Source organism: Podarcis pityusensis (genome assembly GCF_964106645.2).
Source record: "Podarcis pityusensis genome assembly, chromosome: 1".
Taxonomy (NCBI): domain Eukaryota; kingdom Metazoa; phylum Chordata; class Lepidosauria; order Squamata; family Lacertidae; genus Podarcis; species Podarcis pityusensis.
The window spans coordinates 14,216,525-14,231,356 of NC_138028.1; the positions used below are offsets into that span (position 1 = coordinate 14,216,525).

Here is a 14,832-nt window from a genome sequence, read left to right on the forward strand (position 1 = left end):
CGCCCTTTCTGATTGGCTGTGAGGTCTCTGAAGCGTTCCCGGATCGGCTCGCGCTCAGCGCGGGCTACGATGGCCCGCTAAGGGGAGGTTTGCAGGTTTGCAGTTGCAATGCAAGTCCTGCTCTCTGGCGTTGCGTGAGTGCGGCTGCAGTTGCATTTGCGGTAGGTTGTTTCCGCGCGTTGTAACGTGGTTGTTCCTCAGGGACAAGGGGGAAAAGCACACAATTTAAATTAGGGGCCAAGGGATGGAAAGATCACGAGGCTTCAAAAATAACAGATTGGCAAATCAAATTACAGGAATTGGTGGAGACGGCTCAATTGACTAGCAAACTCAGAGGAATCTCAAAGCGAAAATTTGCAGGAAAATGGGATGGTTATAGAAGATATGTTCAAAAATACAATAATAGTTTTGACTCTGTGCTAGCGTTAGAGTGATAAAGGAACTAAAAGGAGGTGGACAACAATTAAGGATTTATTATGTTTTCAAAATGTATTGGAAAATTTATATAGAAAGATTTATTGTTTTGTGTATATTCGATTGTAAGATAAAATATATGCAAAGGGACTTGACAGGAAGTCAAAGTTGAAGAAAAGATTTTGTAAGATAAAAGGGGGGGAAATATTTACTTTCATTATTATCATTGTGGGTGTCTGCACATATGTGTGTTTTTGTATGGAATGTTTGGCAGGAAATAAGATGGTAAATAACAAATGACAGACTAAATATTGATATATGTAATTTTTATTCCTTAATTATATTTAGTGGTAGTATGGTTGTATTGTTTTTTGTAACATAAAATAATTCAATAAAAATTAAAAAATAAAAATTAGTTGCAGAGGACCTTGGCTTCTGCTTGGGGGCCTTTGGAATTTTGTTCTCTTGCATGCCTGATCGGCTGCAGTTGCTGCACATGCTGAAGAATCTCAGGAGGAGAAAACCCTCCTTGGCTTCATTAGAACATGCAGAGGCTACAGCAGGCACCCCCAAACTCGGCGCTCCAGATGTTTTGGGACTACAATTCCCATCATCCCTGACCACCGATCCTGTTAGCTAGGGATGATGGGAGTTGTAGTCCTAAAACATCTGGAGGGCCGAGTTTGGGGATGCCTGGGCTAGAGAGTGCTTAGGACCACAAATTTACTTGGAGGTGAGTCGGGTGGCTAATTTGAAACACTGAGAGCATGACACAAGAAGTATGCAACCCAATCCAAAGTTTATTCCTAGATATGTTTTTGTATATTTATTTTCTTATGCTTCTACCACAGGCAGGACATGAGCACAATAGCACTTTAATTGCTAGTGAGCCACAGCAACTGGGATTCAAAGAAACACCTTCTCTTAGACTGGAAGAAATATAAGCACTGTGACTAGCAGATCCGATAACCTTAAACTCCCTGAATTCATCTAATCCTCTTTTGGAGATATCAAAGTAGGTGACCCAGGTGGCCTGTGGGTTACAGGTGGCACTGTGGGTTAAACCACAGAGCCTAGGACTTGCCGATCAGAAGGTCGGCGGTTCGAATCCCTGTGACGGGGTGAGCTCCCGTTGCTTGGTCCCAGCTCCTGCCAACCTAGCAGTTCGAAAGCACGTCAAAGTGCAAGTAGATAAATAGGTACCACTCAGGCGGGAAGGTAAACGGCGTTTCCGTGTGCTGCTCTGGTTCGCCAGAAGCGGCTTAGTCATGCTGGCCACATGACCCGGAAGCTGTCTGCGGACAAACGCAACCCCAGAGTCGGTCACGACTGGACCTAATGGTCAGGGGTCCCTTTACCTTTACCTTAAGAAGGTGACCATCAGAACATATTGTGGTAGCAAATTGCATCCTTTAAATATGTGCTGTGTGAAGAAGTCCTTCCTGGATGAAGGAGCTAAGAATTATTATTATTATTATTATTATTATTATTATTTATTAATGCCCCGCCCAACTGACTGGGTTGCCCCAGCCACTCTGGGAGGCTTCCAACACATATAAAAACATAATAAAATGTCAAATATTAAAAACTTCCTGATACAGAGCTGCCTTCAGATGTCTTCTAAATGTTGTGTAGTTCTTTATCTCCTTGACTTCTGATGGGAGGGTGCTCCGCAGGGAGGGCACCGAGAATACCCTTGGAGCTGGACTTCAGTGTCCAGGCTGAACAATTGGGGGTGGAGACGCTCCTACAGGACTGAGGCCATTTAGGGATTTAAAGGTCAGCACCAACACTTTGAACTGCGCTCAGAAACGTACCGGGAGCCAGTGTTTGTTATGTGGTCCCGGCGGCTGCTCCCAGTCACCAGTCTAGCTGCCGCATTCTGGATTAGTTGTAGTTTCTGAGTCACCTTCAAGTTGGCTTACTTGTGTCTCCAGGAGGTCTCTCCAGGCACTGGGCCAGACCCTGGCTTGCTTAACTTCATCAAGATAGTGACCTCATGTGCCTTCAGAGCATGCCCTGTGTACATGCGCATAGAAGCCAGCCTTGAAAGGAAAGAGGAAGTGATGGTAAGATCTGGTAGTGATGCTGACAAAGGAGGTTACCATCTTTTTTTCGGGAAGTAACTTTCTTAAGTTTTCTCTTAGTCATATTCTTTTCTTCTCCACGCTTGCCATAGCTGCTGTGTTGCAGGATATTGGCTCAGCATTTGTGACGAAATGGACTGGGAACAGCTTGACATGAACCCCAGAGTGATTGCAGCAATTAAGAAAGGTAATTTGGCTATTTACTGCTATTCTCATGTTTGCACATCACACAATCACTGTACAGGCATAAAGAGGTTTTTTGTTTTTTTAAAGTCTCTTGCTACATTTGACATAGGGGAAATGTCCTCAGACTAGATAGGTTGCTGTTGCTGCCACCAGGTAATTGCACATGCAGCCCAGACCTGTTAGAAATGTTCCACTCATTTTCCAGTAGGATTTGCATCTAGGTAGATGTGTGTAGGATTACAACTTTGCAACCCAAAACTTATTGATCTCAGTGGGATCAGACATATATAGATCTGTATTTGGTTGTCTATAAATCAAACTTCCCCATCCTGGTGCCTTCCAGATGTTGGTGGTGATAAATACAGAAACTTCATCTCAGAACAGTAATTGTCAGTGCAGTCGTATACCATAAGGTGCACCTAGATTTTGGAGGAGGAAAACAAGAAAAAAATATTCTGAATCCCAGAAGCCAGAACAGCAAGAGGGATCTGGCTTCTGGGATAGCCTCTGGCTGTTCTGGCTTCTGGGATAGCCGCACCAAGCCTCTTCAGGGCAGCGGGATGAAGGCTCCCCCTGCCTGAAGAGGCTGCGCACGGCTAAGGCAGAAGCCAGGACAGCAAGCGGGATCGCTGCGCAGGAGAGGCGCTGCACAGAGAGGGAGAGTTGCGCAGCACCCCTTCAGCAAAGCGGGAGGAGGAACAGAAGGAGCCCCTTCTGTTCCTCCTCCCGCTTCGCAGGACAGGCGCGTCGCTGAAGGGGCGCTGTGCAGTTCTCCCTCTCTGTGCATCGCCATTTGCTCCATAAGACGCACTCACATTTCCCCTTACTTTTTAGGAGGAAAAAAGTGCATCTTATGGAGCGAAAATATGGTAAATTTCTGTTCAGAAGTAAGGCTGAGGAGTTCAACAAGTTTTTACTCCCAGGTTAGTATGTATAGGACTGTAGCCTAAGGGCCTAAAATACAACACATGCCCAAGAGCTGTACTCCGCTGCTACTACTACATTTCATATTTTTTAAAAAAATCTAAGCAGGTTATGTTCAATCACTTTTCTCATTTCAGCAAAAATCAAATCTATCCAAGAGATTATGAACCTTTCAGGAGCAGATTTGCAAAGGCTGACAAATCTGTCCCGTACGGATGTACAGTACCTGCTAAGGGCCATTTCTGGTGCATTAAGGAAAAACTCTGTTCTTACAGGTAAATAGTTCTACTTTTTCATGATGTTTCTTTAAATGCACATTTAAAGAAATATCATGAGTTTGCAGCGTGGATATGAATGTATGGCTTTATCCAGTTATGTCCTTCCCCAATTGGGAGTTCTGAAAATGGAAGATTCTCTGATCTAGCAGATGTGAAGGGATCAACGTAAATTGTGATAACATTTGGATCTGTTCAGGGAAGTTTTTAATGTTTGATGTCATATTCTGTTTTAATTTGTTGGAAGCTGTCCAGAGTGACTGGGGAAACCCAGCCAGGTGGGCAGGGTGTGTGTGTATTTATATAAAATTATTATTATGTTTGATATGGCTACACAGAGATTGGGGATGGAAATACCAGCTTTTTTCTTTCCTGAATCCTCCTTTTAGCTCTTCAGCTATTCCAGGACAGAAACCACAACACTTCCCAACACCAGAAGCTAAGCCTGGGCTGCCCGATTCTGGACAGCTTGCTACAAGGGGGCATTCCCCTTGCAGGAATCACCGAAATTGCTGGCGAAAGTTCTGCTGGGAAGACCCAGATTGGTTTGCAACTGAGCCTTTCTGTGCAATATCCGTACAAATACGGTGGACTGGAATCTGGTAAGAAACATACATTTCTGTACATGTGCTTGGCGTGTCTAGTATCTGTAGGAGAGGTACTGCATGCTTGAAAAACCTGTGCCCAAATAAATCAGTTCTTCAACTGGCACATCTTAAGTTCTCTGATTTGTGATATTCGTGCACTACTTTTACTCTGCATAGTGTTTATTCTGGCTTTGCTTATCCTTTGGAAGAGCAAGAGGCTCTGCATTGGGCTTCAACTACTTGCTTTGTTATGGAGAGGGGCTTGAGGCTCCACTGAGCATTGCCAGCGCACTTTGCAACATGACTTTCCGATTCTTGTTCAGCTATGCCATATTTTTCTGTGTATGAGACTAGGTTTTTTTTTACCAAAAAAATAGGTTTAAAATTGGGGCGCGTCTTATACACGGGTAGTGCTGAAGGGTGTTTTCTTAATTTGGAGTCCCCCCAAATAGGGGGCATCTTATACAGTGGTACCTCGGGTTACAGACGCTTCAGGTTACAGACTCTGCTAACCCAGAAATAGTACCTCGAGTTAAGAACTTTGCTTCAGGATGAGAACAGAAATCGCGTGGTGGCAGCGGGAGGCGCCATTAGCTAAAGTGGTACCTCAGGTTAAGAACAGTTTCAGATTAAGAACGGACCTCCAGAACAAATTAAGTTCTTAACCCGAGGTACCACTGTACATAAAAAGGTAAAGGATCCCTGACAGTTAAGTTCAGTTGCGAACGACTCTGGGGTTGCGGCGCTCATCTCGCTTTACTGGCTGAGGGAGCCAACGTTTGTCCGCAGACAGTTTTTCCAGGTCATGTGGCCAGCATGACTAAGCCGCTTCTGGCGAAACCAGAGCAGCGCACTGAAATGCCGTTTACCTTCCTGCTGGAGCAGTACCTAATTATCTAATTGCACTTTGACATGCTTTCGAACTGCTAGGTTGGCAGGAGCTGGGGCCAAGCAACGGGAGCTCACCCCATCGCGGGGATTCGAACCGTCAACCTTCCGATCGGCAAGCCCAAGGCTCAGTGGTTTAGACTACAGCGCCACCCACATCCCTTGTCTTATACATGGGGGCATCTTATACATGGAAAAATACAGCATTTTGTAACACTTGCTGTGCCCACAAAATGCAAATCAACCAGCCTAACATTGAAACTTCTGACAGGTTGACATACCACTGCTTTTACAACAAAAGTGCTGATTGTGTTTCCTCTGTGTGATTTAGCCAATGAAAAGCAACAGCCTTGGTATATTCTTCCACCCTGCTGCCATGATGGAAAGCCTGTCATTTCAGGAGTTCCCTTCTGTATTTTGCAGGTGCTGTTTACATTTGTACGGAAGACGTTTTCCCAAATAAACGCTTGCAGCAACTGATTGAGCAGCAGCCCAAAGCGAGGGCTGACATTTCGCCTGATGTGGTGCAAAAAATAAAATTTGGAAGTGGCATTTTTGTTGAGCATGCCGCAGACCTGGTGAGTAGCAGAGCGAGTTTCTGGCTGGTAGGTTACATGGATCTAGGGTAGTTGAACCGAAATCTCATTGAAAGCAATGGGACAAGTTAGTTATGACACCTAAAGGACCCATCTCTGCTTTGTGGAAAACACATAGAGCAGTACCATTTGAAATCCCACAGCTGGTACCCAGTACTTCAGCACCTCAGTTGGGGTGATAATTCATGGGAAAGGCTGCAAAAATGCGAAGTCCTTGCTGGATGCAGAAATTAGTTTTTTGGGAACCTGAACTTTCATGGTTTATTGTTTTTCTTTCAAAAACAAAAGTTTCTAGACATTAGGGCTATGAAAAGGTACTTGAAAGTGTGTAGGTATTGCTGCTGAAATCTTGGAAGCTATGAAGTGATTGACTAAAGTTTTTGCTGCCCTACATATCTCCTTGTCTCTCGTTAGCACATTCAGAATATTATTTTAAAAAATTAAAATTGCACACAAACATGCATAATTTATGAAAGTAGCAGAATTTCACTAGTATTTTTTTTTTAAAAAGCAGAATTGGCAGTGTTTTGAATTTAATTTTAAAGTTATGGACGTTATACCAGGGTGGATAAAAATCAATGATATTTTTTAAAAAAAAATTAAAAAATCAGATTTATTAAAATTTAAATCAGATTTTTTTTCAATTTAAATTGGATTTTTAAAATAAAAAAATGCTTTTAGAGGAAAAATCTTTCTAAAGATAGTTTTCTATTTAGCCCAAAGGCTATTCATCCGGAAATAAGGATTTGTTTTAAGTTTTTCATGTGTGCTAAAACTCAGTCTAAATCACCCTCCCCCACAAAACCGTTTAACATCAGTTAACAAACATGGATACATATGCTATAATGTTATTGTTTTAGTTAAATAATTTGTTTAAATTGTTATTAATGATTATTTTTCTCCTTCCAATAAAGTACAGCAGAAAAGTTGTCCAAATATAAACAGTTAACTTATTAAACCTCACAATAATTTCATAATTATCTGTGTAGTATGTAGTATATAGCCAAATCAGTAATTTTTGATATAACTGTAAAAACTACTCTGAAAACTTATTATTCCAAAAATGAAACCTTCATCTGGTTGTAAATATTAAGATTATACCAGCAAGAATGAGTCTTTCTGTAAAAAAAAATTTTTTAAACCAAGTCTTCCTGACTAGTTATTTAAATCAAGTCTTCCTGACTAGTGATTTAAATCGATTTGATTTAAATCAAATCCACCCTGGATTCTATAGTCTCCCCAGTGCTACTTAGCTTGAAACTTATTAGTCTCTCTTCCTCTGACATCAGACCAATTAAGCCAAAAGCAGCCTGCTTAAGCAACTGTGATAACAGACTAGATTGTCCATTCAGAGCTGGACAATCTTGGCTGCTCATTGGCAGTGATTATGCATCTCTGCAGATCTGCTTGCCAGGGTCAAGGGTGCAGGGAAGCACCTTCCAACTGTGGACAGAACCACAGAGACTTGGGGCAAAAAGGGGAATTGAGCAAGAGGGAGCAATCAGTTGCATCAAAGGTGGCAGCGAGAGCAAGGGTGGTGCAGAATGAATTGTGCAGTATTGTACCGCTGCACGCCTAAAGCCCTGCACTACTATAAATGCCCAGAGTTTGTTTCCTGTTGTAGCTGTTTTGTTGCATCATCCTTCTTGTGAAGAGACGTCAGCCTTGTATAATCAATTACTTGGCAGAAAACCAACATTCCCTCCAGCATGTTCATCATTCCCTCTTTGTAAGCACGACAATGGGATCAATTTGGTTTTCCAATAGGGCACAGTGTTATCTTTTTGCCTAACCACGTTTGCTTGTTTTTCTTCTTTTTACAAAGTGCCACGATGCATTCTTATCTGCCACATTTTTTCGTATAAAAATCTGCCATGCGTCGATTTTTATTTTTAAAACATGTTCATGCTTAAGAGGCGTGAAATGCAGCAAGGGGAAACGTATTTGCTAAATGCTGCCCAGCGGCTGTGGAATAGCTTGGGCTATAAAAATTAATGCTTTTTGAATTAGTTTAAAAACAAAACAAAAACTTGCTTCTGTTTTAGCATTGATTGCAGTGGGATACAAGTTCAGCTTCTCTTCACTTTCAGTGGGGCTTAGCCATGACTGATCTTGGCATCCCAAGTTTTTTAGGATCTTCAACTTAAATCCCTTTCAACTCTATAGTTCTATTAAATCCTTGTTGACAGCCAGGAATGGGGAACCAATAGTGCTTCTAGTTGAGGTCCCTGTCCTGTTGAACTTCTGGTGCCATCTATAGACTTAAAAAATAAAATAGAGAACTACTCCTCAATGAGAAAGGAAAGGAATTAAGAAAGAGACCAACAAAAGACAAGGAAAAGGGCAAGTATACACAAGATGAAGAAGAACTGCAGAAGGGACATGGAAGAGACTTAAGGGCCTCGGACATAAGGCTTCCAGGTTGATGGACCAGATGGATTGGACAGTAAGGACTGACACGATCCGAGACCAGGAAGATGAGACGTTGGATGAAGATTGGAAGAAAATTTATAAAGGAAACTTTTTATTTAGGGAATTAGCTAAAAATTAATGAATATTAGGGAAAATGTTGGAATGAAACTATATGACTCTAGCAGAAATGATATCAGAAATGATATCTATGTTGTTGTTTTTTTCTTTTGTTTTTCATTTTTCATTTTCTTTTTTTGTTGTTGTATTGTTGTTTCTCTTTTTTCCTATGTATTATAGTGTTGTTTTTAATTTTTCTTTTTTCTGTATAACTTTGAAACTACTAATAAATATTATTTAAAAAAATAAAAATAAAAATAAAAATAAAAATCCAGCAGACATTTAAACCAAATCTGGTTTTTATAATTTAACTGGCTTTTATTTTCATTGTATTGTGGGTGGGGGTTTTTTTGTACACTGCTTAAGAGACAGTAGCAACTAAGCAGAATAATAATAATAATAATAATAATAATAATTTATTATTTATACCCCGCTGATCTGGCTGGGTTTCCCCAGCCACTCTGGGCGGCTTCCAACAAAACACTAAAATACAATAACCTATTAAACATTAAAAGCTTCCCTAAACAGGGCTGCCTTTAGATGTGCCTTTAAATGGTCAGAATGAAATAAAGAAATTAATAACAGCATTAAAAATGCTATAAATCAGGTGTGGGGAGCCTCTGACCCCTCTCATCAGCCCCAGCGGCCAATGATGATGTGCATTTTAATGAAGGCCAAAGGTTTCCTGGCACCTACTTCAAATATATAGTGTGTGATCACAATATAACAGGAAGCAATCCATTTGTGGAGCTCTCGTGATTTTAAATTCACTTTGGGGTGGGTCTGTTGCACTTTGCACCCAAAGGCCATCAGCTCAGTCCCTGGAACTGGACCTTTGTTTGAGACGCAGCAGAAACGCTGCCGGTCTTAAGATTCAAGAGGAGACAGTTTCTGGCGGGATGGACCAGTGGTCTGACTTTCAGCTCCATTTGTTTAGTTTTCCAAATGCAAACAAAAAAATGAATTGTCTCATTCCTGGGCTATGTAAAAAGTTGCTTGATGTAACAAAGAGCAAGATTGTGTTGTATGACATGCTATAGTCCGGCCACACACCGCAAGTTGCGGGACTCCCTTCCAGATACCATTGTATTGCCTCCTACGCAGACCACATATTGGGTGTAAGTAAGGTATATGTATTTTAATTTTGTATTTTATTGGCATTTTCAAAACGATTCTATGGTTTTTGTTCTCTCCCCTATTGCTCTATTCTCCTCACATATCTGGTTATGATGTGATGCTAAAGGTACACCTTGCAATTGTGTGCTGCTATTTTTGGTACAGATTTGTTGGCAGTTCTGCGTTCCCACTAGCAGAATGGGCAGGATGCAAATATGAGGAAATAAATACGGTGTTTCAGTGGGGCTTACTCCAAAGTTAACGTGCACAGGTTTGCAGCATTACAGTTGCAAATTGCTGATTAGTGAGTTGCTATGTTAGCGTCTCAAGCAAATGCAGCCATCAAAATGCTAATGCTAATAGTAGTAGTAGTAGTAGTAGTAGTAGTAGTAATAATAATAATTTATTATTTATACCCCGCCCATCTGGCTGGGTTTCCCCAGCCACTTGGGGCGGCTTCCAATAAAAAGATTAATACATTAAAACATCAATCATTAAAAACTTCCCTAAACAGGGCTGCCTTCAGATGTCTTCTAAACGTCAAATATTTATTTCTTTGATATCTGGTAGGAGGGCGTTCCACAGGGCCGGCGCCACTACCGAGAAGGCCCTCTGCCTGGTTCCCTGTAACTTAGCTTCTCACAGTGAGGGAACCGCCAGAAGGCCCTTGGCGCTGGACCTCAATGTCTGGGCTGAATGATGGGGGTGGAGACGTTCCTTCAGGTATACTGGGCCGAGGCCATTTAGGGCTTTTAAGGTCAGCACCAACACTTTAAATTGTGCTCGGAAACGTGCTGGGAGCCGATGTAGGTCTTTCAAGACCAGTGTTATGCAATCTCAGTGGCCACTCCCAGTTACTAGTCTATCTTATGCTCAAGATGCTTTCAGCTATTAGCTGAAGTATAGCAGAACAGACCCAGTGAGGTTGCAGAGGAACCCCCTGCAACAGTGCAGGCCTTGACCTCCTCAGTCTGATTTCTGAAGGTTCCTTATTATTGCAGGAGACTTTCCACGAGTGTATTACTAAGAGGATTAACTTGCTGGTCTCAAGGGGCATGGTTCGCCTGGTCGTGATCGATTCCATCGCTGCCTTATTCAGATGCGAGTTCGCCGCCAAGGATTCCGTCCTGAAAGCCAAATATTTGCAGATATTTGGAGCCAAACTTCACAAGCTAAGCAGCAAGTTCCGAGTCCCAGTGGTATGCATTAATCAGGTAAAGCTTAGAATTTATTTGATTTCACCATTGTGGGCATGGATTTCAATGGATCTAAATGTGCCCAATTGGATTTTGGCTTATCTGGCAGTTCTGGGAAATGTAAGCGGAGCTGATGCACTGAAGGGACAGTGAACCAGAATATTACATCAGATAAGAACATATCGGCACAAGCGAGATGGGGTGGAACATGATGGCATGTATGTGTGAATGCAAAAAGCCCTTGGGCTTATTTATTGCATTCTCAAAAGTCTATTTCTTTTTTGGCTGGTCTTTTGGGAAATAGTGAGAGGTGGCAGTTTTTTCTTCTTCTCCATCAGCTGCTCAGCATGGAATATTTTGTGCATGTTATCCGAACTCACTTCCAGATGCGATTGCTGTTTTACGTCCACATACCTGGTTTTGAAATGGAATTGATCTTGCTTATCTGGAAGCAAGTCCTGCTGATCTTCACATTCCAATTCAAAAGTGTATTAAGTAGCCCCATCTAAACATGCATCATGGTACATTGATTCCAATGGAAGTTGCCTCCAAATAAAAAAATTGCCCTTATGTTTCAGCTTTTTATCCAGATACTTCAAACTGGTATTCGATCACAAAGGAGTTTCTCTCTCTCTCTCCACCTTCTTGTGCAGACTAACTGAAGCTGCAGTCTCTCAGTATAAATGCAAGGGCTGAGTAGCTCAGTTGGTAAAGCATGAAATGCTTATTCTTGGGGTCCTGGGTTCTAGACTCACATTGGGCAAAAGATTCCTGCACTGCAGAGGGTTGGACTAGATGACCCTCATGGCCCCTTTCAACGCTACAGTTCTGTAATTTGTAGTTCTAGTCCATCACTGCTTAGGTGCAGAACTTGCATTTAAACATTATTTACCTGGTAGCCATGGGCAACAAGGAATTGAATGCAGATAATAAAATGTTGATGTGGGCTTCTAGAGTCTTGTTGCCTTGTCTGCCACCACCACTCTTTTCCTTCTTTGTGGGGGAGGGGGGAGGGAGAGAATTGTACAGCCTGTCCATAATCCTTTATTGCAAGGGGAGCATTTTCCTGCCTGTTCCCCTCTTGGAAATCTTTTGCTTGCTCTCTCTTTTTTCCGCATTCTAGGTAACTGACACAATGGATGAGAAAGGAGGTGCTGCTCAGAGTAGTCCTGGGTGAGTACAACACAACATGCAAACACACCCATCCACTCAGCAAACACATTTGAAGAACATACAAAGGGTAGTTCACCACTCTCCTAGCAGCAATGGATTTGACACACAAGTGGCAATATTGCACCAAGAGGCTCTGATTCTCCACAGCCCCCTTTGGTACATACTGAATGCATAGGGTGGGATGGGGGTGGTCATCCAATTTGACATATTTTGTGCCCATGTATTGTATGGGGGTGGTGCTGAGTGCTCTGGTGCACCCAAAAAACCACTCAACACTTAACTGACATTAAGGCAGGGATAGAGAAACTGTGACCCTCCAGCAGCTCCCAGCAGCCCTGGCTAGGGCTGGAGTGGCCAGTGGTTAGGGGCAAAGGGAGCTCAAACACCACCAAAAGGGCCATAGGTTCCCTGTCACTGATTTAAGCCATCTGTTCCACAAGGCCAAGGCCCTAGCATAGCCCTATATTTCCTGCATTGCAGGGGGTTGGACTTACATGACCCTTGGGGTCCCTTCCAACTCTGCTATTCTATATGCCTCTGGGTCAACTCAAACTCTTAACTTGGGGAGGAGAGCCTGGTACCCTCCAGATGTTGTTGAACTCCCATCAGCCTCACCCAGCATGGTCTTAGTAAGGGGTGATGAAATTAGTTGTCCAGCAATCTCTGGAGGTTCCCGATCCCCGACTTAACTGGCAAGTCTGCCCGTCTTAAACTTAGCAGGAAGTTTTGTTAAGACACAGGCTTTATTGTGTTTTCAGATGCGCAACCAAGAGAGTAGTTCCGGCACTTGGAATAACTTGGTCCAATCAGCTGTTGATGCGGCTGATGGCAAGCCGGAGAACAGACCAGCCGCTGGCTGCCAATGATGCGCCACACCAGGGCAGAAGTGCGCTGCGGACGTTAAGGGTGGTTTTTGCTCCTCACCTGCCCCCGTCTTTTTGCTACTATGCAGTCAACTTGGAAGGTGTAAAAGGAATAAAGGAGACGCCACCGAATTTATGAAGAAAACTGTGAAGCTTCTTGTGTGCTGCAGATTTATTCATGCTACAGTACAATGGAATTTAGCTGCTGTAGTAAAATCGGCAGCGAACCATGGTTGCATCCAGACTGCATCCTTGGTTAAGCTGGGAAATGTAAACAAAACTAATTTTGGGAGGGAGTAATTTTTACTTTTAAAACTTTTAAAAGGGAGTAATTTTTGGACAAGACCAGCCCAGTTTTAAAGCAATTGCAGAGTCAAGCATCTAACAAATAGCCTAAGTATTATCTGAATCCTCTGGAGGGTTAACTTGTTAAAATTTGTCGAGGCAAACACTGAGTAAGTATCTTATATTTATTGGTCCTAGGGTAAGAATATCCTTTCTCTAGAACCTGTGTGTGTGAATATTTACAGTTGGTTTCATCTGTTAAGGCTGAACATAAGTTTGTATAAGACCAAGACACTACTTTAATCCAGTTTATTTTTGGAGCCCCTTTGGAGATTTCCTTGTATATTCTGAAGAACTATAATGAGTTTATTCTACAAAGCTTTGTCTTTTATGCCCTTTTTTTTAAAGAACAGGTTATTTAAAATTTGCTTTTAAAAGATAAACAGAAATATTAACTGCTTTTGTAACACTCTTAACATAAAAAGCCACGTTTACAGAAGTCTTTTTCTTTCAATATTTTATTTTTACACTTTGAAAATGTCAAGGACGCTTTACATGTTAAACAGTTTCACAACGGACCACAGCTCTGTAACAGGTTTGAAAGAAAAAGATCAGGAATCATTTCATGGAAACAAGCTATACATAAGAAGCAATATCTTTTGTTTTACGTTCTAAGGCTGCTTTCTATGGAGACGTGTATTTAGAGAACTAAACCGCCAAGTTGAAAGCACAGTAATTCTAGTTAAACATCCAGAATATTTTAGCATTAAGAGTTAATGGCTTAACTACTGACCTCTCATCTTCTACCATGCAAGAATGGGATTCAGAATTTCAAATTTAAGCAGGACCTAGCCAAATCAGGTTTAGGTAGATCAACGTGCAAAACCCTTTACTCATTCTTCAATGATTTAAATTTATCTTGCAACAATTTTTTAAAAGTATATTTCTAATTTAAAGCTGAAGTGCAAGTCTTAACTTATCCAGTTGAAAACTTCCTTTTTTTTTTAACAAAACAAAACATTGCTCCCTTGTCAACTCTTCACTGACCTTAATTGCCTCAGTGCTTTAAAGTGACATTCAGCTATGCCTGTTTGTTTAGATTAAGCATCCAAAAGGTAAGTGATCCAAATACACCGCATTATTCAAACTGAGAAGATGGAATTTCATATTACAGTACAAGAAACACAGGTCTGCCATCAGAAACAACTTAAATGTCATGTCCTCTATCCTAATCTACAGCACCATTTAACCTGGAATGTCCTGACATTACACTATCCTCCCATTAGCCGCTGCTCTTGTCATCAAGTGTGGGAGAGCAAACCAAGCATATCATCTATATGTAAGGATTTTGGAAAAGCTGTTGGGGTGGGGGAGCTGTGCTCTTTGCTCTTTCTGGCAGCAGCCCTTTTGCTCCTTGTAATGTACAGACTGAGAACAAATGTGTCCTTGGTTTAGTATTTCCTGGGTCTCCCCATCTCGAAATCACAAAGTATTCAAAATCAAGAGCAGTATTTATGGGCTTTTCTGAAGTATGCACGAGGCCAAATTCCGTTATGCTAGCTTGCTTTATGAGAAGCACACATTGCATATGACTTGAGCACAACAACATAGCAGCATTCAGGAATATCTGTGCCCTAGTAAACAAATCTGTACATTTCAACTTAACATTGTAAACTGTTTCAATACAGCACTGCACTTTCAGTTTTCGGCTCT

General features: G+C 41.7%; 1 protein-coding gene across 4 annotated transcripts; it reads left to right on the forward strand.

The window, feature by feature from the left end:
- The first annotated feature begins 71 nt into the window (after positions 1 to 71).
- Positions 72 to 14,122, forward strand: XRCC3 (X-ray repair cross complementing 3). Of its 4 annotated transcripts, XM_080991982.1 has the most exons (9): positions 168 to 452; positions 2,352 to 2,483; positions 2,594 to 2,688; positions 3,749 to 3,886; positions 4,276 to 4,488; positions 5,785 to 5,939; positions 10,604 to 10,816; positions 11,922 to 11,971; positions 12,730 to 14,122. In XM_080991982.1, the coding sequence occupies exons 3-9, from the start codon at positions 2,634 to 2,636 to the stop codon at positions 12,971 to 12,973; spliced, it is 1,068 nt and encodes a 355-aa protein (XP_080848108.1). In that variant the 5' UTR covers positions 168 to 452; positions 2,352 to 2,483; positions 2,594 to 2,633; the 3' UTR covers positions 12,974 to 14,122. The 4 variants fall into 4 exon arrangements, with proteins under 4 accessions (XP_080848107.1, XP_080848108.1, XP_080848106.1 ...); XM_080991981.1 differs by lacking the exons at positions 168 to 452; positions 2,352 to 2,483 and adding an exon at positions 72 to 161; XM_080991980.1 differs by lacking the exon at positions 2,352 to 2,483 and having other exon boundaries at positions 168 to 1,433.
- The last annotated feature ends 710 nt before the right edge of the window (positions 14,123 to 14,832 follow it).

Bases quoted from the DNA above. Each gene is read 5' to 3' on its own strand.
- XRCC3 (XM_080991981.1), top strand. From the start codon at position 2,634: ATGGACTGGGAACAGCTTGACATGAACCCCAGAGTGATTGCAGCAATT. The intron at 2,689-3,748 runs GTAATTTGGCTA...TTCTCATTTCAG, and splicing joins GATTGCAGCAATTAAGAAAG to CAAAAATCAAATCTATCCAA. The intron at 5,940-10,603 runs GTGAGTAGCAGA...TTATTATTGCAG, and splicing joins TTGAGCATGCCGCAGACCTG to GAGACTTTCCACGAGTGTAT.